The sequence below is a fragment of the Melopsittacus undulatus genome, chromosome 1 (genome assembly GCF_012275295.1).
Source record: "Melopsittacus undulatus isolate bMelUnd1 chromosome 1, bMelUnd1.mat.Z, whole genome shotgun sequence".
Lineage (NCBI taxonomy): Eukaryota > Metazoa > Chordata > Aves > Psittaciformes > Psittaculidae > Melopsittacus > Melopsittacus undulatus.
Genome location: NC_047527.1, coordinates 53,812,978 through 53,839,552, shown reverse-complemented (window position 1 = coordinate 53,839,552; position 26,575 = coordinate 53,812,978). Strand labels below are relative to the sequence as shown.

The window sequence follows — 26,575 nt, the reverse complement described above, 5'->3', positions numbered from 1 at the left end:
AGTCACATTTTGATGTAAGCTAGTCAACAGAAGTGCATCATTTCACAGAAAAGACTGAAGTGTTATGGCCCCTCTGAAGAAACCACAGTTTCCAAAGACTATATGGACACAAGTACCTATAAGCAACTGCAGCAATTACATCTTATTTTCTGCACCTTTCAATTTTGCATGCAACACCAATCAGGCATTTAAATCCCCACTATTTGATAAATACATAGGGTGCTGGCCTAGTTCTAATGAAGCCACCATACCCACAGGTCTATGCCATCCCCTTTCCGTTCAACTACAAAGCAGTAGCCTCTTCTTCCCAGCAAGTAACACATTACAGTGTATGTCCCAAGATGCTTCATGGAGAAGTAAATTGTCCCAAAATTAAAGAACTAATTGCTTCTCTGGATTCATACATCTTGTCAATTTCCCTTCTGAATTTTCAGAGTAGGACAATGCAAGTCAGGAAGTTCTTGCACAGGGCATTTTCTATTACCAGATCTGCTCTTAAATGCAAATTTAGGTATTATGCAAATGAAGGCAGAAAACCCTGCCTTTTCAAAGCTCTCAACAATACAAGGAACATAGACAAAGGAATAAAAGAAAAAAATCCCAAATAATTCCTCTTTCCTTTTTTATACAGAAAAAAACCCAGCCACCTTCTTGCATTTTTTTAAAGTTGGTGCAGCTTCTGCAATACACTGGGTTACAGGAAAAAAGCGATAATCTGACCATAAAATACACAAAACCTTACATATGCAACAATTTGCCCACTTCCAACTATACTGATTGGTCAAATGAAAATTCTCTTTCCACAGGCTTGCTTTATGCTGTGTAATTAACAGGATGAACAAAGTATAAGAACATCCATCTCAGTCACCAAGAAGGAAAGGGAGCTTCATTTGCACTCTGCTCCATCACCACACTGCATCAAATAGAGCTTTTTCAGCAGTGAAGGTCAGCAGACTGTACTATATTTATATTTATGTGAAAGGGCAATCCCATCATTAACACTTAAAATACAACTCTAGGTTGGATGAAGCCTTGGGTGATATGGTTTAGTGTGAGGTGTCCCTGCCCATGGCAGGGGGGTTGGAACTAGATGATCTTAAGGTCCTTTCCAACCCTAACTATTCTATGATTCTATGATTTGGGGGAACGGAACATCATAAATATACCACATTTAACAATATAAAACAAGGCTTATCAAGCTTCAGAATTTCCTTGGATGAGATGGTGGCAAGAAGGCAACATAAATATTACGGAAAAGGAAAAGAGATCTGCCAGTTATTGAATAACACTGTAGTTTTAAGATTTAACACAATGATTTTCTGGAGAATTGCTGGTTTAGATCTTAAATTTGCGTAACTGCAATGAAAAGCTGCATACATCAGCCTGTCCTCTTCAGGATGCATCAACTTGAGTTCACATACAAGTTCTCATATTAGAAAAAATGGTCCTTGTTTAAACTGAGTAGGGCATGATGGTTCTCTTTGTAAGAACAGAATATGAAGAACATATAGTTCTTTTTCCTAGTAGATTTTAATGTTCTTTATGGTATGAGAAGTGAAAAATCCTCCTCTTGATTCTCATATAGTAACAATTTATTCTGGTCCTGTAAGAGGTTCTGCACAGTTTTCTACATTATCAAATTTACTTGAAAGAAGACTTCAAACAACTAAAATACTCAAAGGAAACTGAGCAGATGTCTAGAGGCACAACAGGTTACCCCTTCAATTCTTACTACTTTTTAAATGCATTTTATCCGAAGCAGCTCAGGACATTAACTTGGCCTTTTAACCCACTTCAGGGATACAGGAAATAGCATCACATAAATATTTCTTAGTCATTTTCCACCTCTAGAGTCTTGTAACTGGAATACAGTGCAGAGACAGATGTTTTTTTCATTCTTACCTGAGTGAGGGACACCTGAACTACTTTTAAACAAATCAAGCTCAGATAACAGAAGCAGTCATGCAAAAACTGTACACAGACTGTATTTATCTGTTTTCCATATGAACTGCCGTTTGCTTTCCTATTTCCTTTTTCTCGGTATTTTATGAACTTAAACAGTATTGGCTTCACTTTTAATAGTTTGGTATATGATGAAATCTTCACAATATGCCCATGAATCACAGAAGACAGAACAAATGACAAACAACTTTGGGCAGGGGAGAAAGATCACAAGAATCTGATGTGTGAATCTGAGGTCAGGGAGACGACATGAAGTGAACCCATGCCTGTGCTGACACACCAACACTACTACCCTGAAATAACTGTTCATTCACATATGAACAATTGACGCTAAGGTAAGAAACGTGATTGTCTATGATAAAGCCAAGTGATATTACTTTGGAAAAGGCTGTTTCAGTCATCTGCCATCTAAGTTTTCTCAACAGTAGAGTGTTTTCACCAATGCTACCTTTATTTCCTGGCATGGGAGTAGAGAGGAAAAGAGGAAGTACTTCCAGCTAGATGGCTCTTAAGAGTTCATGCAACACTTTGTCATCTGTGACTTCGTTTTGCAGGTCAAGCTGACCTTGTTTTTGAGCTGACCCACTGGAAGCAAAAGTTAAAAATATAAATATAAGCATGTTCTTTTTAACTGTAATTAAAATAAAGGTCATCTGTACTAGACTAGTTTTTTTCTTAGCATTTACTGCCACCACGAGGCTTAAAGACATAATGCAATGAATACATGAATTCACCAAGAACTCGTAGTGAAGTGTAACAATTGCAAACCTTTCTCTGTTCAGTCCCACTTCTGGCCTTGTTTACCCCATTTGAGACTATGGCTCCTAGTCCTCTCTGGAAGCCTTGAAAGGGTGAAAACATGGAGAAATCACTGACAAGTCAAGCAAGAAAATTCTCTGAACTGGCTAAAATGTCCTAAGTTCAGAGTCTACACAGCTCTTGTTCCTCCTGCCACATTTACACACTATTTATGCATCCAAATTGTATTAAAAAAGGCTCCCTTCTAATGATCTTAGTGATCCACATAAATGACCCAACCATGCAAATTTTGGTAAAGAGATCAGGATCACTGTTGATAGTAGCACCACTTCATTAACCATTAAAATGCCATACTTGGTGTTTTGATAAACAGATCTATTTACAAATTAAAAAAAAAATATTAAGCAAAAAAATCTCAAGTCAATTAGTTTTCTCAAAATATAACAGGACCATGACTTTTAACTTTTAAAAATCAGAAGAACAATGCACTGGTAATTTTATGGATTGTCGGGATGGCAAGAGTTTCGCTTGAATTATTCAGCTATAGTCTTTCCTACCCTAGTAAAGAAGTCTTAAAGAGCTTTTGGTAGAAGACTAAGCCTTGTGAACAACATTATTTTTTTTTAGTATTTTCAAGTTGATAAACACAAACCCATAGCAGTCAAGGATGTATCTTTCCCTAAGAACCTAAAAACTTGCAGTGACAATATTCATTCAAATTTCAAAATAACTAGGCAGATCACTCCTTTCCCATCATCTTTAGGGCAACATTACATCCCTTTAAATATGTGTATTTGAACCTTCCTAATCCAAGTATTGGGTATAACACTCTATGCCTTCTGCATCAGGACATGAAAAGGTTTCTCAGCTTTACTTTTTCTCTTACAACTTAGTATCACTTGTTTAGTTTGAGTTAGTTCTGTCTCAAAATACAAGCTAAAATTCGTATTTAAACAAAACTCTTTTGGGAGATTTAATGAAATTAGGAACATCTGCATCTCACTGAAGACCTTAGAGTTTATTATTTGCTCATTACTAATAAGTTTCATGTAACTGTTGTCTGCATATAAAATGCACACCTGTACAGTAAATATGCATGTTATATTGCTCAAAAACAAAGAGCAGGAGCCTACAGGAACACCTGCATTTGAGCCTTCCTCAAGCTCAGCACAGTGGTATGTACAAGAGTAAAGCCAGTAACATTACAAAGCTAATGTACAGACAGTGAGAAACAATGACTAAGAGAAATCACAAGCAGAGGGGAAGGTGAACAGAAGAAGGCTTAGAGACAGAAGATGTCCAGCTCACCTACACATACTTAGTAACTTTGTCTTTCTGCTAATTAGCTGCTCTATACTTCTAAGTGTCAAGACAGATTTCAGGGAATATACAAAGTTAGACACAGTAAAATAATCATAAACCAAACAATTCTACTGCTTCTTAAAAGGTACCTGACTCATAAGATCAGTCTATCAGGAAATAAGACACAAAGTTCTTCTGTTCTTCCACTAATAAATAAATAAATAAAGGCCTTGGAGCAGAACAAACTGCTGAGTTGCCTGGAAACTGGTCACAAATGACAATCACTTCGTCACAAAGGAGACTTGGGCTTGCACCTACTGCCTTGTGGTTGTAACACAGTATGGTTGAGATGTCCATTGTCACTTGGATGTACAGATGTACTATGGCATGTCACAATGTTTTGTGTGGTCTTTTGACAAATATCTTCAGTGATGCTATTTCCATACCTACAGTTAATCAGTTATCACTGATGAACCACGAAGAGTGAAAACAATCTGCAGGACTGCAGAACACAACCTGTGAGGAAAACCTCACAGAGGCTTTCACAATTACTCTTTTGGTGGCACATGTTTACCTGTGATGGAGTTCTTGAAGCAAGAGAGCAGTTTTCCTCATATAATGCCACAGAATAACTCAAGAAACATTTAAATGAGTTAATAACCAATGTACTGTAAAACATAAGTACTGTAAACATAAGCTCCTAGACTTCTGCCTTCATATGTCTGGATCTATACATATTGCATCTGCCTCTGACAGAAAAGCGTATGTTGCTCAGGAGTGTTGAGTCCTAAGCTCAGCAAGCTCAGGAGTGTTGCATCCCAACTAAAAGGAAGTGCAGCAGAAGGGCCAGGAGACCTCGTTGGATGCATAAGGAGCTGCTGAGAAAATTTCAAACGAAAAAAGAGGCTTATAAAAGGTGGAAGCAAGGACAGGTGGCCTGGGATGAATACAAGGATGTTGTCCGGGAAGCTAGGGAGCAGGTTAGGAAAGCTAAGGCCCCGTTAGAATTAGACTTGGCTAGGGATGTTCAGGATAACACAAAGGGATTCTATAGGTACATTGTGAATAAAAGATAGACTAGAGACAACATGGGCCCTTGCCGGAAGCTATTGGGAGAACTGGCTACCCTGGATTTGGAGAAGGCTGAGGTTCTGAATGACTTCTTTGCCTCGGTCTTCACTGGCAAAGGCTCTGACTGCACCACCCAAGTCTTGGAAGCAGATGCAGGGACTGGGAGAATGAAGACCTTGGGCCCACTGTACGAGAGGATCTGGTCTGAGATGAGCTTAAGAACCTGAATGTGTACAAGTCCATGGGACCTGCTGAAATCCATCCGTGGGTCCTGAAGGAGCTGGTGAATGAAGTTGCTAAGCCATTAGGCATCATATTTGAAAAATCATGGCAGTCAGGTGACGTTCCCGATGACTGGAAAAAAGGAAATATAACCCCCATTTTCAAGAAGGGGAAAATGGATGACCCGGGGAATTACAGACCAGTCAGTCTCACCTCTGTGCCTGGCAAAATCCTGGAGCAGATTCTCCTGGAAGGCATGCTAAGGCACATGAAAAACAACAAGGTGCTTGGTGACAGGCAGCATGGCTTCACTAGGGGGAAATCCTGCCTGACCAATTTGGTGGCCTTCTATGATGGAGCTATATAACTGATAGACAGGGGTAGAGCAGTTGGTGTCATCTACCTGGACTTGTGCAAAGCATTCAACACTGTCCCACAAGAAATAGAGTCATAGAATAGTTAGGGTTGGAAAAGACCTTAAGATCATCACATTCCAACCCCCCTGCCAAGGGCAGGGACACCTCACACTAAACCATGTCACCCAAGGCTTTCTCCAACCTGGCCTTGAACACCACCAGGGACAGAGCATTCACAACCTCCCTGGGCAACCCATTCCAGTGCCTCACCACACTTACAGTAAAGAACTTCCTTGTCCTTAAATTGGGGAGACATCAATTTGATGGATGGATGGCCGCACGCAAAATTGTGCTCAATGGCTCCATGTCAGGCTGGAAACCAGTAACAAGCAATGGATCTCAGGGATCTGTGTTGGGACCAGTCTTGTTTAACATCTTTGTCAGTGACATGGACAATGGAATTGAGTGTGCCCTCAGCAAGTTTGCCAATGACACCAAGCTGTGTGGTTCGGTTGATACGCTGGAGGGAAGGAATGCCATCCAGAGGGACCTTGACACACTTGTGAGGTGGGCTGATGCCAACCTCATGAAGTTTAACCATGACAAGTGCAAGGTCCTACACCTGGGTCGGAGCAATCGCAGGCACAGCTACAGGTTGGGCAGAGAAGAGATTCAGAGCAGCCCTGAGGAGAAGGAGTTGGGGGTGTTGGTCAGTGAGAAAATGAACATGAGCTGGCTTCAGTGTGCGCTCACAGCCCAGAAAGCCAACTGTATCCTGGGCTGCATCAAAAGGAGCATGACCAGCAGGTCGAAGTAGGTGATCCTGCCCCTCTACTCTGCTCTTGTGAGACCTCACTTGGAGTATTGTGTGCAGTTCTGGTGTCCTTAACATAAAAAGGACATGGAACTGTTAGAACAAGTGCAGAGGAGGGCCACGAGGATGATCAGGGGACTGGAGCACCTTCCATATGAAGATAGGCTGAGAAAGTTGGAGCTGTTCAGCCTGGAGAAGAGAAGGCTACATGAAGACCTCATAGCAGCCTTCCAGTATCTGAAGGGGGGCTACAGGGATGCTGGGGAGGGACTATTCATTAGGGACTGTATTGATAGGACAAGGGGTAATGGGTTGAAACTTAAACAGCAGAGGTTTAGACTGGATATAAGGAAGAAGTTCTTTACTATAAGGGTGATGAGGCCCTGGAATGGGTTGCCCTAGGAGGTTGTGAATGCTCCATCCCTGGCAGTGTTCGAGGCCAGGCTGGACAAAGCCTTGGGTGACATGGTTTAGTGTGAGGTGCCCCTGCCCATGGCAGGGGGGTTGGAACGTGATGATCTTAAGGTCCTTTCCAACCCTAACTATTCTATGATTCTATGTTTTGAATGGGATTTGAATCTCAGTTTGTTCCAATCAAGGAATGGAGGATTTCAAATCTCCATTGTTATCAAGTCCACTGATGACATGTTCAGTACGTTATACAGCACACAAATATTCGTGAAGTGTAATTTTTATAGTCATATACATTTTTCTAAGGAAAAATGGCAGGCCCAATAATTATATAGAAGCTCTATATTAAAAAGCCTACCACTACATAAACAATTTTATTACCAGAGGTGGTACACCAAAGCAGTAAGCATTACGATGAGGTCGACTGTACAAGAAATCCCGGTAACATCCAGTTCATTAACCAGTAGCCTGCTTCAGAGTTTGGGTAAATCAGATCACTGACAACAAGAACAAACTGTTTCTTCATTTATATTTTTTTCCCCAGGCACTCTTGTCATGCGCATTAGCAGCAAGGGATAAGGGACAATGCTTGCCCCCACAGGAATACAACCATCGATCTGATTAGGCTAAAAGACCTGACTGTTGCAGTAAGAGACTCCCACTATTCTGGTATCTTATCCTCTTGCTCCCAAAGCAAGATGGAGACTTTTCAGTTTGCAATATCTGCAGTAGCAATGCAGCCTGACAACCTTTACAACATAGGGCAGTTTTCTCAACATGGCACGCTGCTGCCAAAACACCCTCTACAATATTGCATCTCACGGTTACCTGAAGTGAAGCAAAAGGTTATGAACAGTTTCTACAAGTCATCATTCTTCACTGGACTAGAAATAGAAGATCACAGACAGGAAAAACAGTAACAGTATGCTTTCAAGACTTGGAAAATTTATGTTGTCATGACAGGGGACTGTCTGACAAGCATCTGAGAGGCCCAGATCATTAAGCTGGCACTGGGACATAAAAACAGTACCAGAAGGTTCAGTTTGTTCTTCAGTTCAGCTGAGTTCTCACATCTTGGATGCACCGCCATCAGAGGAGGCCAGACAGCTGCAGCATTACCATTAAGTTTTCTCACTCTCAAAGAGTATTTGAGAAGCAGTTTTCAAAAATTCTAGTCAATATTAACATAGTAATTTGGGCACCAAAGGTAATAGTTTTTGTACCAGCTCTAAAATAATTTTGGAAGCATACCAGGTTCTAGACATCTAAAGTCATTAAAATTCAGATGATGTGTAAGTTTGACCATGTGCCACTTCTACCTAGATCTTCTATCTGTACAACAGGACACCCACCTATAGTTCACTCCTCAGGAAAAATCACACAAGATACTAAAGACTCCTGCATACAGTGTAAGAATTACTCCCCATTAAAGAAATTAAGATGTCAGTCAACATTTCTTATTCAGTTGCTGTTATTTATTCTATACTGTATATACAGTAAGGTAGGCATGGACCTATGAGGATTGCAGAAAGGGAGCAAAATCATGTAATCAAAGACAACATAATGCATGTTGATATAAAGCATATATACAAAAGTTTGAACAGATACCCTTCATGCTGGAAATGTCAAGCCTTTGCACACGTATTTGATAGTTTAACTATAGTTAAAATCAAGCCCTATTTATTGATGGTTGTAGTCCAGTCTTTCTCATGATCATGACATGATTCAGCTGATTTTATTAGGTTTCAACCTCATAACCTGAGGTTTTCCATGATGAATTCCCATGGACATTTACAATCAGAAGGGAAAATTAAACAAGCAAATAAATGTTTCTGTCAATATTGTAAAGTAACATGCTGTTCTGAAATACATATTAATTTTATTAGCATCCTGCTGTTGAGCCAGGGGCTGCATTTCATGGGCTCCATGAAAGAAACTGCATTTTCAGTTTTATGTCAGAATAAAAGCTCCCTTAAAAAAAAATAAATGTTTTAGATGAATGAATTATCACCATCACTTAAATATGTATCAAGCGACAGAACTAGATACAAAGTGACAAAAATAACACTAATCCAATATTCAAGAATATTCTTGAAGAAATTGGTATATTCAGAATATGTAACGTAACACTTTTGTGTGTAAGTCTTCCACAATGCCGACCATGTGGCTCCAGTTGAAGTGTTTGTAAGACAAAACTGCCCAGTAATTTGGAAGCACTTCTCATCACATGCACCATATTCAAGCTGAGAAATGAGAGATTCGAAGATGACATTAATGAAAATAATTTTCTGCCATGCTCTGGGTCTCTGCTCCCTCTTCCAGCTCAAGCAGTAAATTCCAGACTGATGACACTGCAGAGTTAAGTTCACATCTCAGATTCTTGCAGCAACAGGAAGACTCACTGTGTTTTCAACGGAAGTATGCGTTTTGCATACTTGCCCATTACACTGACTTACATCTTTACATAACGCAGCAAAACCAGTAATATAAATGCTCCTGTATTTAAAGTTACTTCTCCTCCTCCACAGCTTCTGCTTGCAATCTATTGTGGATGATCTTTTTAAAAAGAAAATGCGTGTTTCCTCCACAGGAAGGGTCCCTGTGCAGAGCTAATTAAACTGCTAGAAGACCTGGCTCCAGCAAAAGCAGAACACCCACAGAGGAAGCACTACCCTTTGAAATGTTAAATACATTGTCAACCACGTATGGGGGTCAAGAAAGCTTTTCAAGACATCTGGTGCTCTGAAAAAAATGCATACACCTGAGAAGGAGGAAAAAAAGAAAGACTGATGACAGGGTGGTGCACTCAAGTATTTTATAAATTTAATTGTTAGTGTGCATTTAAAAGAATACCCCAATGTGTTCACAGAGACTCAGTTCTTCACTCACATATATACTAATAAAGGACTATGAAGGTAAGAACTCTACCTTTATGTTATTAAAGAACTAGAGTAAGAGCTGACTTTCAACATGTAACATACACAGTAATTTTAATAAGCAGTTTTTCTAACAGATACTAACTTTCCTAACTGCTACCAAATAAAGCCACCAAAAGGCTGACCTAAAATAAAACGTAATTTACTAAGTGCTTGGATTTAAGAACTTTACATTTTGATTTGGGCTCTTTTATGGTAAAGATGATTTCAAAATCCAAATGATCAGCAATTTCGGATTGCAAATTGTAACAGGAATCAGCTGATTTTCACAGTGGTCATAAGAGTTCCAGGCAACTGCGTATAAAATCTAACACAGCACAGAAGACACTTGTGGCTACAAACAGTAGTAAGTAAAAGCGGGTGACAAAACCAACATACTGGGATATTCTTCCCCTCCTGCTCTAGTCTGTAGTATCAGTAAATATTCAATTGGCTTAATCTTTCATCTTTTTCAGCTTGTTGAAAGTAACGATTTAAATAAGTAGCGTCTCTTTTTAAATAAAATGAGAGGGAATCACCTTAAAAGCAGGCTATGGAGATGGAACAGATCAAACGTTTCTAGACCATGCTAGACAAAAACATGGATAATCAGCCTCATTGTTAAATGAAAATACTCACTCAGAAACGCCAGGCTATGTTTTTTTTTTTGCCTTAAAATAGTAACAGCAAATAATGCTCTGTGTGTCAAACAAGTAATTATTTAAACAGAGATTCCTGCCCTCTTTCTTCACAAGTTGATCTAACCAGTTTCTTCTTTAACACTTACAGAAGAATTCCTTATAGGAAGGATCCAAGCACGTCCTGCATATCACCACAGACAATGGCATAAAGAATGTCAATTAAATTTACTGTTACTCTGAGAAGTAACTTCAGGGCATCAGAAAATAAAGCTTTTCAGGTATGAGACTCCATTATTTAGATTACACACAGTCTGAGAAAAATCACATTCCACTGAGCACAGGACTGTACCTACCACCTCGGGTCAATGAATCAGTAGTAAGTCACCTGATTAACTAAAAATAAATTGAGGGCTATTGATAGAAAACAGTTCATTAAGTTAAATGCTTATGTCAATATAAGACATTTGATATTCTAAATAAGCATCGCATATATGCCTGTTGTTATTCTGCAAAAATACAACACATTTTAAGTGGATCAGGAATCAGCTAATAGATTTCAAGAACTAATTGTTAATCATCAACTAGATGCAGTATTGCTAGTAAGGTCCTCAAAGAATCAGTAAACTTTTAGTCACTGATTAAAGATACTGTGAATAATGCTAGTTTATCAAAAGACTGAAGCGTGGATGAGCAGTAACTTTGGAGAACAGTAACTCTCTATAAACATGGTACAGTAAAATAGTACTCTTCAATAAGCCACTGCAAGGTTGTATCTCTAGAAGCAGCAGAAGCAGAGTACAAAGGTTTTTATAGTCCTGTTTGAGAAAGACTTGGATATACAGTAATTCTGAACTGTTTGATGAATCAAATAAAAAAATAAGAACAATACTTCCTCCAGAAGAGAAGCACAAACAAAACCACCATTAGAAGCCAGCATTGCCCACTTCCAAATTCAGAAAAGAGCAATAGGTAAAGAGTACAGTTAGCTTTTAAGGAATATTTTCCAGCCTGTTTTCTTTCAGAAAATGGAATAACTATGAGTTTCAGCCACAAACAAGCTAGAAAGCAAGCACAGTATGAGTTCCAACCAAGTAGAAGCTGTAGTTGGTGAGTGGGACAGAGCATGTGTCCTATTCAGAACTGAAATTAGGTCACAAACAGCATCACTGCTTGAATCCTTTAGATGAAGATTGCCTTAGCAATATTCACATTGAAATTCAATGAGTTTATTTAGAGCACAGAGACTATTTGGGAAATAAAATATTTCTTGTTTACATAGACAGTCAAAAGGAAAAATCTTATTGGTCACTTCTGGACTTTCAGTCTATTTATTCATAAATTCCTTGAATCTGCTCCATTGTCTGGTTGCTTACTTAATGCTGATGAAGGAGCTACAAATAGTAAAGTCTTTACCAATCCAACTTTAGAGAGAACTGCATTAGGGGATAAAAGACTGTATTCAAAAGATGCTGTATTTATTTGGTACTTAGTAGTATCTTCAAATTGTTTTTTCTAGCAAGGATTAAGATAGATTAATTCATCATTTTTTTACACATCATAAAAACAGCCAGTTCAATTACATTTCTAATTATTCTTTTACTAGGGCTACCAGGATACAGAATACATACAGGAAAAAACAATGACAGATATGCTTTACACTTATTTAAAAGTAAGTAAACCTTTAAATAAGTTTATTTGACCTATGAAGAAATGCAAAGTGAGGTTTTATAGGGAGGCTTTGGATTCATTTTAAAAAGGAAGTCAAAGAAGGGAGGAAAAAAACCCAAACAAAAAATAGAAGAAAACTTCGGCTCCCACACTCTTCCAGCCATTTTTAATCTCACAGACATATTGCCATTAAGAAAAGGTTACATTTCAGTGGCAGTCAACACAGTAGGATGTTACATTATTTAGGCTTAAAAAGGTTATTAATTTGTTTTGCACTGTACCCTACGCACATGTACTAGAACCCTTCTGGCGCTGGAGAGCCTTAGCAGGCTGTGCCACTTTCCCCCCACACAAACAGTGCACAAACCCTCGAATTTATTAAGATGAATGACCTCCCCCCAAAGTAGAATCAGGTATTAATACATACCTGTTGCTAAGCATTGTATGAGGAAGCAGACTAAGTGTGAAAAACATCTGCTCATTCTTGTTGAGAGCACCAGAGCCTGTTTTCTTTTTCTGAAACTGCTGGACCAGGAGCACTAGCTATGGCAGCAGGTGTAGCATTAAACAGCATGAAAGACAGTCCCACCTCACCGTGCCCAACACCCTAATCCTTCTGTAACACAGTCATCTGAAAGGCTGTTTGACTTTTTACTGCACTGCTTTAACTTTTTCCTCCCATGTTAGAAAGTAACTGTTCGGTCTCTGGGAGACAGATCCCAAGTCTGTGAATCCCTTTTAACTGGACAAGGACTATCACAAAACAGCCTTTGGAGAGGATTACTCTTCAGGTTATCCTTCTACATCAAATTACGAGGAACCTCAAGTATCAAGGAACTATCCTCCCTTTTTCAGCTTTCCTTTGAAGCAGTTTTCCTGCCACCTCTGGCAGTTCAAAGGCATAGCTGACATACACCTGGAGACAGAATCCACTGATAGAAGAGTCCTGCATATTGCAAGCCAAACACCACTGCAGGCATTTTTGTTCTCCCCTCCTCTGCTGGGCCAACATCCTTACCTCTCTGTATGAGTTAAAAGGAGTGAATAGGTCCCTCCTTAAACATAACTGTAGTTTCCTCACTTAAAAATAAGCAAACAACCCCAAAGAAACTACACAACTATACTGTTTCAATAATAATCAAGTTGGAAAGACACTATTGAACAAAGAAGCACATGAATCCAGACACTACATTGAATAGAATAAGAAAAGCTGAAAGACCACCAACAGAATTTGGATCAGCTGCCTTATGCACCCTCAGTATACCAGAAACTCATGACCCCATCAGAGGGATTGCTATGACTCCCGATGACAGCAAGACACCAGCAAGTACCAAATCAAGCACAACTCTATTGCTTCTGCAAGTCTTCCGTTAAGACAAATTAAATGCTTGAGCACTGAAGAATCACAAAAAGTGTAAGATTGTTCAAAATATTCTTATAAGAATATACTTACTAAAATGAACAATGTATGGCAGTTATTCACATGCAAATTGCTATCCAGTCTTTTGCCAAGGGCTAAAAGCTCATATTCTGTTTCCAGAGCTATTTCCTCATAGAGAAAATCTAGATCAATATGAACTTGAAGTTCAGTTCTGTTAAACAAACCAAAGTAATGATAACTTACATGAATGAAGGACGGCTAGTTGTTTTTTGTGCTTCCCCCTCTCCCCACCAAATGGTGAGAAAACACTCTATAAACAATTTGAGATTTGTGTTTTTCTTTCAGAATGTTAAATCAAAGGAAGATCACCTACTCAATCAGAACCAGAATTACGGTCCTGTAGTTCCCATTTGCTTTCTGCCATGGAAGTATTTTCCAAGGATAAAAGCAAAACAGTTTGAACAACTACAGTTCTGCATTATGATATGCTCATGAGTTGGGAGACCCAACAGCTAAAAGGATCTGAAACTCATCATAAGTTATATCCAGTCCTTAATGCAGTTTTCCTGCTTGCTTATACATGACTATGCTGCACAGCAGCACACAACAGTAGTATTCTTGTTACAAGGTTCTTAAGCACAGATGAGGCAAAAAAAATCTTTTTTTTTCTTTGTTCAGTTTTTAATATTAGGTGATTAAACGACTGGGGAAAACCCAGACATGGGTTTTTGGACTTCCAAACAAATTTTTTTTGGATTTCCAAACAAATACCTTCCACATCATCTTGCCATTTAGAAAAGAAAATAGATTTTATTTTTTTTTAACTAAAAAGAACCAAACTCTTTAAACACACCTCTGCAGGTTATGAACTGGTTATTTTTGCTTATGTCCTTCATATAAATTATTATATTCTTTTGCAGCTTAGTTTTATAGTTTATTTATGAACACACACACAAAAAAAACCCCAAGTTTTCTTTGCAAAGACTGGTGAGTGCTTGCAGTGCTTTAGATAAGACATTAAGAAAATATTTCTTTACTGTGAGGGTGGTGAGACACTGGAACAGGTTGCCCAGAGAAGCTGTGGCTGCCCCATTCCTGTAAAGGTTCAAGTCCAGGCTGGACGGGGCTTTAAGTAACTTGATCTAGTGGATGTATCCCTGCTGATGGGATGGGGGATTGGAACTAGATGATCTTTAAGGTCCCTTCCAACTCTAACCACTTTAAGATTATCTTGTTCATATCTCTCCTAAAAAGTGAATTAGACAATTACAGCAAGCTCAGTGCAGGCTGACAACTCCAGAAGTCTATTTTTAATTCATGTATTCAGTGAGCCAGAGGATTAAAAAAAAAAAAACAACAAAACCCACAAAAAAAACCCAAACATATTGTTGCAGAATCCATTAGACTTGCCCTGTTCCTACATTGCTTTAAGCCTATTATATACAACAGGATAGAATCCAACCACATACTCTTGATGGCTGGTTTAAGTCACCTGAACTCCTCCGTGTGATCTACTGCATTCTATGAGAATTTCTGTGGTCAGGCATGTGCACATACAGACATACGTGTATTTATCTGAAAAAGTATTGTCTAGAATAGCAAACTATTCTTCAATCAACACAAAATGAATTCAAGCATGTGAAATGAGTGCTGTCACTAAAAAAAAACAACCAAAAAGCCAGCAACTCGCTTCTGCTGTAGCTTAGTCTTCCACATGCAAGGTGTTCAAGAAAATAAAGATGATTACTAAGAAGGCACTGCCTAACACCACGCTGTGCATTCCGTATTTGCTTCAAGATCCAGAGTGACTAATTTTCCATAATTAAGAAAACTGTAGCATAACAGAGTTGGTAATGCCTCCAGCCACATTCATGACAGTTTTCAATAGAAGGCTGATTTGATTAACATTAAATTACACTTGCAAGGAAGAGGAAGGATCCATGATGATCCACACTTTCGGCAGTTTCACATAGTCTTCATTCTTCATGAGGGAAGAATAAAACTCTTTACATCCATTCTAATGCATATATGACAAATTAAATGCAGAGTATACTGCACGTATGTAAAAGTATGCATTTTCCAGTAATAAAGTAAGAGTGACTGAGGGAAAGGATACCCACAGAGAGAGAGAACTCAATTTATTTTCAGCGGTTTATTACAAATGTTTTTCAGCCTGCTTCCTATCTCCATTGCATGCACTAACCCAAATTACAAAAGGAACGTTCTTCTTTTTTTCAGCTTCTGCAGACCAACTAGACAATTTGCTTGAATTGATTGCTGAGAAGAGCTTCCTTTTTGCCCTTCATAGGAATGAAAGTTGTCTTAAAGTGACTTCTCAGTTATTTTTGTTATTTTAAATACTTGGGGAGGGGAGAGCTTTCTACTTTCACATAGCTTTATAAACTCAAAAAGGCATGCTGTTCCCACATAATGTAAATTCTTAGCTGAAATAAAGATAACAGCATTTAAAATATGACTTGGATTTTACTTACTACAGTAATGGTATTTTGGGAAAGAATAATTTATTAGTCTTGAAACCTAACATGACTTTAAATGTAAGACTGTAGAGTTATAAATTCCACTTAAGTTTAAAAACAAACAAATGCAAAATACCAGATTATGAGGAACCAATTCAAGTTTGACTTCAAAGAGATCTTATCAGTTAAGATCTTCCACTACAAGTGATTGATGCTATGCCTTATGTTACAAACATTAATTGGAAGGTTTTTCTTGGGGCTTTTTGATCCTTTGCATGTGAACACAGAAAATGAAATAATATGTATTTTCTTAAATACTCTTTATCTTGTCCAGTCCCATACTACATATCCTTCCTTCATACAGCTTATCTAGAGAAGCTTTAAGTCCTTAAACTTGTATTCAATATTCATGTGCAGACAAATCACAAGAAGGAGTTTCACATATACAGTGCTACAGGGACAATATGAAATACCACTAGTCATTATACTTAACATGCTTATCCACTTTTGGAAAAGGCATAAGTACAATGTACACAGGCCAGTTATGAGGCTGCACTTCTTCCAGACCCTGCACTCTGAGGATTTAAAAAAGCAAACAAATCATCCAGCCTTATAGAATTTATGATATTATCAATCAAGAGAAAATAATTAAAATATTAAAAAAACCTAAACCACTTGTGTCAGACAATTGTAAGTAATTGCACAGTAAGATAAAGCTTCTGCCCATAAAGTGAAAGATGTGTCGATGACGGCAGCACAACAAATGCCTCCCAGGGCTAAACAACCATGCAAAGCTGTAAGTGTAAACCATAATTGGACGATTTTAACTGGCTACAAAAGGCTGTTTTTCTTAAGAACACACTAAGTAATAACTAATGACGTATATATCTCATCTTTAAAAGTAGATCTACATCTTCAGTGAAACACAGCCTTAGATTTGTTTTGGACTGTGGCACCAGTCAATGGACTGAGTAACATCTGCTCCATGCTTTTACTAATCTGCTCAACAAAGCAATTGTCTACTCTAAGAAGAGCCTCTTGCTAGGCATTACAAAACATCCAAACCACACAAAATTTAAGAAAACACTGCGAAGTATGGTCAAGACTTCCCCAGTGCGAAATGGTAACTCAGAAGTTTCTATCTCTTCTACTGACGGGTAAGCAACAGCTCCATTATCTTACTTGCACCATTTCGTTACTCTACTATTATTCAGAAGTCTATGGAGAAGAAGCATTTCCATCTCATTCAGTAAAAGTAAATCTTTTCTAGAACAGGCAGCAAGTAAGTTAAACTCAGTAAGCGCAGGGAGAGGCAAGTTTCCCCCACAGCTCAGCCAGGATGTTGGATTAAAAAGAAGAAAGCATTTTTTGAAAATTAACTTTCTAAGCTCAAATGGTACCTGACCTGAAAAGTAAGCTGAAGAAAGCCAGGACTTCAGGAAAAAAAAAAACAACAACAAAACAACCCAACAAAAACCAAAACAAACAAGAAAAAGGCAACACAAACCTAAACACCCACACAAAACCCCAGTAAGTATTTCCCCACATTGGTATAGTTCCACTGTGTCAAAGACGCTAAAATGGGAGAGGATATAATCCCACAATGTAACTATTACTTACACAGTTATCTTGGAGATTTTTAAAAAAATGTTACAATTCAATTAAGGAATGACAAAGGTCTGGCAAGGTAAGAAATACGGGTTGTGACATTGGGCAGTGGAAAGAAATGAACATGGGCAGAGTTTCAAACGTATTCCTTATAAACTTGGGGCATAGAGGTGATGACATGGGGAAAGGGAAAGCTTGCAAGTCTAGAAGTTCAACAAGCTCTGTAAAATCTCAGCAGTCAAGAAGTTACAGTGGCAACAGGAACTTAAAATTACAAAGAAGTTACTATCATAGCTTGCTTAATTAAGCACTATGTTACAAAAAGCATTTGTGGAATACATACTGATATACAAAACTTGCCTAATAACCCAAAGTTCATATTGCCTAAGTAACAGCTGCAGAACTGACCCTTGAACAGCAGCTAGAGCCTCCCAGCAGTGCTACGCTTAGCGTTTAAGAAAAAAAAAAAAAACTTTTTTTTGTTCTATTCCATGCTAAATGATTAAAAAATGCAAAATTAATCAAAGAACGGAAATCAGCCACACCAGCTAATTATGGGCTAAATGCAATTAGTCCGTAATCTACAGAATAAAGTGTTGTATTTCAGGGATTGCTTTCAGTACACTTTAAAAAAAACTACCAACATTAAGAACTAATTCCAACATGTCCTGATGACTTCTGCCTCCTGGTTTACTCATCTGCAAGGAGTGTGTATAGCACTTCATATGATGCCATAATTTACAACAAAAGCAGAAGAGCATTTCAAAAGACATGCGAATGTCTCTTGCAAAGGATTATGGATTATAAACCCCATTTATTTTATGCTATTGGTCAATGCTTGGAGCCCATTATTTCAAAGTCATGAAAATATCTGTTCCTACCAATGATATAACCATTATCTACATGCTAGAACTACCTGGTTGTAAGGATCCTAAAACCCTAAGGATCAGCACAAACCAACATTTTTTTTTGTAAAGACAAAATAGGCATACATAGGATGCAACAAGGGGTGCAACTGTGGAACACAAACAATGATATCCAGCTCCGTTACGGTCAGTAGGGAGAGCATCTTCATGGTAACAGAAAAGCACCCTAAGAATAGTCTTACACAGGCAAAGGGAAAGTATCAGCACAACCAACTAAACTAAATTCAGGTATTTATCAATCAGCATGAGTTCAAACGATATAAAAGTTAAAGTTATTTTTAATTAAGATTTATTAGGTTTACTTCTAAGACTTAAAACTGGCTTTGGGATGATGAACTTAAGGGTTTGCTGAGGCAGCATACATAAGTAACAGACTGCAACTGTAGTCTAAAATCCACTGTCAGAGCAGAAACCTTTCTTGCAATACAGTTTAATTCTCACAAGAGTCAACAGGTTTGTAGTTAAAAAAATGAAACTGTAGTAAAGCATTGCTTTTGTTACACACCTGCCACTTCAGAACTCCCCTTACTTGACAAGGCAGCTGTGCGTTTGATTTCCATTAATTCAGGGGAACAGCGTTTCTTTGCATGTTTTATATGCTTCTGTACATAAACATCAAACACGTCTAAATTTCACTATCAAGTCAAAACTTAAGTATTGTGCAAGCAGCTATAGTACCTTTAAAATTATTTAAAAAAAACTCATTACAATCTCCATTTCCCCTCCCTCAATCCCTGTATCATTACTTTCAGTTTCTGTTGAACAGAAAAGCTTTTACTTCTAACACTTTCAGTTTCAGTTTAGCAGGGAAGTGCAAAAGAATGAGTTCTGCTTGAGAAAGTCATCCAAAATTAGGACAGCAAGCAGGAGCAAAGGGAAACGGAACAAAAGAGGAGTAGATGATACTACAAGACAATAGCTGTCTAGGAAAAAAAATAAATTAAAAGAATCTAGTTATGGCTTACTTCAACATTACACAAGCCTTGATTATACCACAGTGGTTAGCACTTTGTTCAAATCCAGTTTGCCTTTGCCCCACTTATTCCCCAAACAGTTTAAAATATGAGCCTGGAAATGAGAATTTGAATTGCTTCTGTAAAGTGATTTGTAATGTTTGTACAGTTTCTAGGAAATCAGCAGCTAAACAATCTTGTAGACAAGTGTTTGCAGTTCTCTGGAAATCAAATATTAAAAAAAAACAAACCCCAAAAAAACAAACAAAACAAGACAGAAACCGAAGGTACAAGACTCTGACCAAGCCCTGTAAATCAGTGCAATAAATATGTATGCCTAAAAAAATTCTTCATCTTCGGGTTAGCAAGAGCATCCTAAGAATTCGGTGCAAATTAACATTTTCACTTGTAAAAATAAAAGGAAAAAAAAGAGGAAACTCAAATAATACAGGGCACAATAATAACACAAGGTTTCAAGCCCTTTCTAAAGTGGACATTAAACAAGAAAAAGCCAATTGTAGTGTAAAGCTTCCATTTTACATGGGTTCATCTTGCAGAAGAAAAACAAACCCCAACCAGTGCACCAGCCAAGCTCCCTCATCTCAGTTATAGCCAACTGATACAGATCCACTTATTTATGTGGGAGGACACTTAACACACGCCCCTTTTCACAATTACGGGTTATGACATTAAGTGTTTCCAAATGTAGGTTACAGGGGAGCTTCAAAACATCATGTGCAGCACGAGACATTAGTTTGGGGAAAGCTGTGACAGGCAAGAACATGTTCTTCGAGAGCTATTTTACAACACATACTGAAAAAAGCCTTTGAGACTTCATAATATTTTGGGAACTTAAATGCACAGCTCATCAAGCTGACTGTTTTCATTCGACATACCCATTCTCCTTTTGTTATGCCTCTACAGAAAGGTCGTTTTCAAACATATATAGAAGCTTCTCTTCGAATATACTACTTATTTAGAGACTCTAGAGATTATTAGTGTTCTGATACTAGTGCATGTATTTGCATACCTTTCTGATATCTAGCAGTAGTTCCTTAAAATATACACTTCATTTTCCTCTAAGATTTTGAAAACATCCTCTTAACTTGCCCCAGTTCATGTACAAGACATACAAGGACAAACTGAAATGAAGCTATTATTTACAAGCTTGTATTTAAAAAGAAACAAAGCCCACACCAACACTGTTGCTCAACTTTGTTTATTCTGTGATGGTTTTCTGCTGTCACTGCATTCACCATTTCCCCTCTGCTATGTATTTCCTCCATGTTGAGCTACAAGAATATTCCTCCTCTCTCCAGCAAAGGTAGGCTTTTTAGGTTTGCTCCACCAGGAAAACCTTAGGGACAGGGATCAAGTTATTTACCACTAGAAATGCTGTAAAATATCAAGCCGATAATATTCTTTATTCTAAGACCTTTGTATACATCATGAGTCTCTTCCTCTGTGCAAGACTGAAAATGGTTACCTTACACAAGGCAATTTTGCCTTACTCCTTCTCTGACAAATAAACCCTTCCCCGTTCTAAATATTTTCCTCTTATCTAGGGCAGCATTTCCACTTCTTTGCAAACAGCAGCATGAAGCACCTGCAGCTCTCCCAAGATCCAAATCAAACATTTATGTCAGGCCCTGATCTGCCAGGGCTGAAACAATAATCCAGCATTTCTCCGCTGCGATACGGAAATCAAGAGAGCATTTTCTGCTTGTGACACAGATTTAATTCAAACTTAAACAGTCTTGAGAGTGTCGAGTTTCTTACAGGGTGCAAAGAGTTGGAGATGGTTTATTTTTCAAATTGTATTGTCTCTGAACAGGTGTTTAATACTCTAATTTACTATGACAATCACCCATGTTATAGACTACACGCAGTATCTTTCAGAATCCTTTTGTTCAAGCAACTACATTGCTCTCTAGATGAAGGCCATCAACCAGTATCTTTGCCTTCTCATACCCATACTGGTCACAACACACTTTCAGAGATTACAGGAAGAAAAACATTAAAAAAATACACTTCCTACAAGGAATACTTAAAATTCTAGAGGTAAATACTGTAACAGTTCAAGTATCAGAAGAAATATTTTACAAAGAATATTATTAATTCCATGGAGCAAGAATTGCATCTTCTTTCCTTTCATTGGTTGTACTGGTATCCTACATAAGATCCTACAGGAATCTTATGGGATATAATAAAACCCATGACTTGTTGTTTTAGAATTAGAGCACTACAATTCGGGCAAACGTTGCTTATGCCTTTTGTGCACTGCTGTATTTCTCCTCCCCTCATCCACCAACAGGAATGAAGAAATCCAATAACATGGAAACACAGTTTTATGAAGGCATACATAAGACTACCCAACATCTGTGATGCACATAGATAACCACCAAAAATCCATGCATACCACATAACTTTATGAAAACATGCAAAGCAAGCTAACACAAAAGCACATCAGTATTTCCATGCTTCCAGAAAACTGAGATTTATGACAACTGCTAAAAGGCCAAATAAGCCCTCTGCTCAGACCACAAAAAAAAAAACAAAACAACACAACCCTGCAGTATGACTGTTCTGTTTCCTGCAGGAAATGAGATGCTTGTATTAGATACCCCTGTGGTTTTCATACTGTAAATGTATCAGCTGGTACAAATCCTCCGGAGAGGACTATTAACTAATGCTTAGAAAGAGCAATGGCAACAGCAGACCGCATGTAGCACCTCAGAGAAGAGGGGACAAAAGCTGACAAGTCATCCCTGAAAAAAAAAATAAATTTGAGGGCCAACAGCTGAAGAATACATCCTGTAGTAAAGGCGATGTCTGTGAGGAATATGCATAGCAACACCCGCTTATTTCCCCTTACACCGCTCACTGTTTCTCTAAATAAGGAGCCTACTGCTCATCAGCACTCCTCTCATTTAGGAGCCACAAGCCCATACTACCGCTCCTCATTAAACCACCCCTAGCTATACACGGTAAAGAGTCATCCACGAGCTATGCCCATCTCACGCATAGCCATTTTTCCTCCTTTCTGCTGCAGCTTTTCCCTTATATTTCCCAGCTGCTCTGGCACTAAGACCAGACCTGGCCGAGGCAGCCCCCCTTGCGGGGCAGGGCTCCTCTTCTCCGGCAGACCTCTCTGCTCCCCCATCAGCATCACTCCCTCCCGGCGGCCTGGGTGGAGCCGCTCTCCCTCGCAGGACAAGCGCCGATCGTATTCCCTTCATTGCAAAACCACTGCCGGGGCTAGAAGGGGGGAGGAGGAAAGACTGGGGGGGGGGAGGAGGGGGGGGAAAGAAAAAGAAGGTGTAAACCTGCCCGGGGGAGAGCCCAGGCACTGAGACAGGAGGGCAGGGCTGGGGGGAGGGAAGGAGAGCTGGGGGCAGCGGGGAGACAAAGGAGGGATGGAGAGCGCCCAAGGAAAACGGGGGAAGCCGGGGAGGGGGCGCTGCCGGGGAGCCCCGCGGGCACCTGCCTGCCCAGGCAGCCGCCTCGCACACACAGATCCCTGCACATACACACACACGTACCCAGCAGCAGCAGGCGGTGCGTCTGCTTGTACTCCCGTTTCTGCTCCTTGAGCGCCCGGTCGATGCTCTTGCTGACTTTCCTCGCCTCCTTCTCCGCCTCCCGCTCCTCCAGGCGCAGCTTCTCCCAGGTTCTCTGCAGCGCCGGCGGCTGGTGCAGCGCCTGCTGCCGCGCCGCCTTCCCCCCGCCGGCGGGGCCGCCGGCTTTGGGCAGCGGCGGCCGCTCGGGGGCCGCCCCGTTACCGCCGCCGTTCTGCAGCAGCAGCGGCGGCCCGTCCGCCTCCCCGCCGGGCTTACCGCCGGGCCGGAGCGGGGCGCCGAGGGGCTGCGGCTGTGGGGCGGCGTGAGGCTCCGCGGGCGCTTCGGGCTCCGAGGCGGCGCCGGTGCTGGAGATGGAGCCACCGCCGGCGTCGCCGAAGAGCCGCGGGCGCAGGCTGTAGCAGAGCCCCATGGCTCGGTGCCCCCGCCGGGGACGGGCTGTGGTGCGGCGGGTTGGCCTCAGCGCTTCCCGCCGGCCCTACGCGTCGGGGAGGCGGCGGCGGGCAGGGAAGGGGCGCCTCGGAGCCCCTCACGGCCCCGCTGGGCCATCTTGCATTTTCCTCCCCGGGAGGCGGCAGCGGTTCCTCAGCGCCGATCACCTGACACCGAGCTGCCACCGCCGGGTCCACTTTACCGTAAATACCCCAGCGCCAGCCCACCGCGCAGCACCGGGCGCCGGCGGGGGAAGGGCGGGAGCACGCCGCCCGCGCCGCCACACAGGCGCACACACGTTCGCAGCCCCCCCTCCCTCCCCTTCCACCGGCTCCACCATCCCCTCACACCACCCCACCCCACCCCATGGCTGCCCGCCTGCGCCGGGAGCTCAGGGTCCACCCGCTCCGCGCACGGGCGGGTAGACCCTCGCTGCCTACACTACCCGCCCCTTCGTTTCCTCCCTCATGGAAGGGCCGCGGGGCCGCCTGTGTGAGCCCCGGGAGCTGCAACCCTCCCCCGGGGATGGGGGCATACGGCTGTGGCCGCCTCCTAAGGGGCGGCTCAGGCCCAAGCCGCTGACGGTGTTGCCAAGGCCGAGGCCTCTGACAATTGAAGGTCCCCCTCAGAATGACAGCGGCCGGTGGGGAGGCCCCGCAAGCCCCGCCGCCATCCTCACAGCTACAACACGGTGTTCAGCCCCTGTGCACACATGCGGCTTCTCGCCCACAGGCTGACTAACGGTGCCGTGGGAGGAAGGCTTTGGGTGCGACGGGTAGGAGAAAATAATAGGCGGTGTTTGGGTTTGCTCGCTCTGTCAGCGTTGGCAATAGTAGTAGTGTGGGCTTGTGGAGGGAAGGCTGGTGCTCGGAGTCAGCCAGCTCAAAGGTGGTGGCAGCCCTCCTCATGGGAAATCTTGGACAAATTCAAAGTAGTCAGAATGTGTCTCAAATGTGTCTCCTTCTGCTTTGTCCATCTCCACGTTCTTCATCATCTTAGTCCTTTTTTTCAGGGGCATATGACTACTGGATGAAGCAGTGTATCTCTAAATCTTAAACCAAAGGTCATGTCGTATGTTCACTATTATGATTGATTTATACCTTGGCATGATGTAGAGCCTCTTACTTCAGTAACATCAACTATGTTCATTATTCGGGCTGGAGAAGAAAAGGCTACAGAAAGACCTTAGAGCAGCCTTCCAGTACTTAAAGGGGGCTGACAGTAAAGGTGGAGAGGGACTTTACAAGGGCGTGTAGTGACAGGCCAAGGGGCTTTAAACTGAAAGAGAGTACATTTAGATTAGGTATTAGGAAGAAATTCTTTATTATAAGGGTGGTGAGACACTGGAACAGGTTAGCCAGAGAAGCTGTGGCTGCCCAACCACATAAATGTTCAAGGCTGGGTTGAATGGGGCTTTGAGCAACTTGGTCTAATGGAAGGTGTCTTTATTCTTAAAAATGATCTTTAAGGTCCCTTCCAACCCAAACCATTCCAGCATACTATGATTCATGAACTTATTTTTTGATGCAGTCTCTCTTTGGATTTTGTAATGACCGTGTAATATTAGGTCATTGCTTTTGTCTCCTACTTTTCTCCAGTGACCAATATTATATTAAAAGATGCCACTATGTATATACTGCTGTATGAAAAAATGGAAGAAGGTCAATCCCTATACTTCTTTCTGACGAATAAATTATAGCAAATTTGCTACAGTTTTTAGTTCCTGGATATAAGAAGCAGAATTGGTTTTATGACAGATTTATTTGTGTCAAACAATTTAGCAAATGTCCTCTAAACTAAAATATGCATTTGGTAAATGCAGTGAGTTGTACATTAACATTCACTGGGAAAAAAAAACCCAACCAACCCAAAACAACACACCGCCCTATATTATCGTAAAATAAATAGATGCCTTTTAACTGAAAGCATCAACTGCCTTTGATTGCCCCACACAAAGGAAATTTTGCCAGTGAAAATATTAGCAGCATCCGGCACACTGCAGACTTTGCTCTCTTACACCCTTCAAAATGCTTAACAACTATTTTGATAGATGCCATAGCTCCAAGAAGAGCATCCAGTAGCTGTTGCTTCTATTGCATGTTTTAATACATGATATAGTGTCCTGGTTGCAATCTTTTTGCAAAACACATAAGCAGTTACATCACAGCAAAGGATGTTTCACCACTATTGCAGCGTTGCTATGTCTTTTTTTGTGACTGTTTTTGTGGACTGTAAGGGTATATGATCTGTGGGGTTGCGAGTGAAAGATTTCAGCTTTCATCTGAAAACAGAGCAGGAATTTGGATAACTAGAATCTAAATGTTCAATCTGGACTGAATAGCCAGGATCCTGGGATTAGTGGCTGTACCCTTTTCAGTGTAATTGGATCACAGAGGATATTTGCTACTCATCCAACAATGCAATCAAAACATGAAGGAAAAATACCAAAGTAATGGCAAAAAGGAGTTAATATTTGGGGCCTAAATGTCAATGTGCATATTTAATTTTGTGAAGGTGATTTTTAGAGCATGGTGCACTCAGCAGCATTTGCAGAATCATGAGCTGTTTTTCAAGTAGTAAAAGAAATGCTGTAACCTGGAGAAATTAGTTCATATTAGGTAACAATGTGCTTCTGGGTGTGTACATATATACTCAGTGAGGAGCAGGGAAGGTGGGTGATATATTCAGGGTTACAGAGGAGACCTGGCAGAATATGTACTGCAAAATGACATTCTTTATAAAGAATTTTGAGATCTCAGACAGTGTAATAACAACCATGGATAGATAGCATCCTTGAAAAACAGGCTGCTCAACCAATCACTGATATAAATACCTATAAAAATATCAGACGGAGTAAGTTTTGGTCCCCTGAAAGATCATTTTGTGACCTACAAGAGCAAATTTTGTCTTGAGGGAAAAGTATTCTTAGGTTTTTTTCCTTATGACTTCTAATAAAGAACAGTAAGCAGCCTGTCTTCTTTCTTTCCCCAGGGGAACAGCGGTCATCACTACTTCTGGATTAGCATGGACTGGGATTTTCAAGAATTTAAAGTTAGACGATTGATATAATGCAGTTTTCTGATATAAATAATTTTTGGA

General features: G+C 40.5%; 1 protein-coding gene across 1 annotated transcript in view; it reads right to left on the bottom strand.

The window, feature by feature from the left end:
- GNAL (G protein subunit alpha L) overlaps positions 1 to 23,456 on the bottom strand; it is a 194,604-nt gene extending 171,148 nt beyond the window's left edge. Inside the window, exon 1 of the mRNA XM_034063706.1 lies at positions 23,009 to 23,456. Within this exon, the coding sequence (XP_033919597.1) occupies positions 23,009 to 23,456 (448 nt within the window). The remainder of the gene's footprint in view (positions 1 to 23,008) is intronic.
- Between the last annotated feature and the right edge of the window lie 3,119 nt (positions 23,457 to 26,575).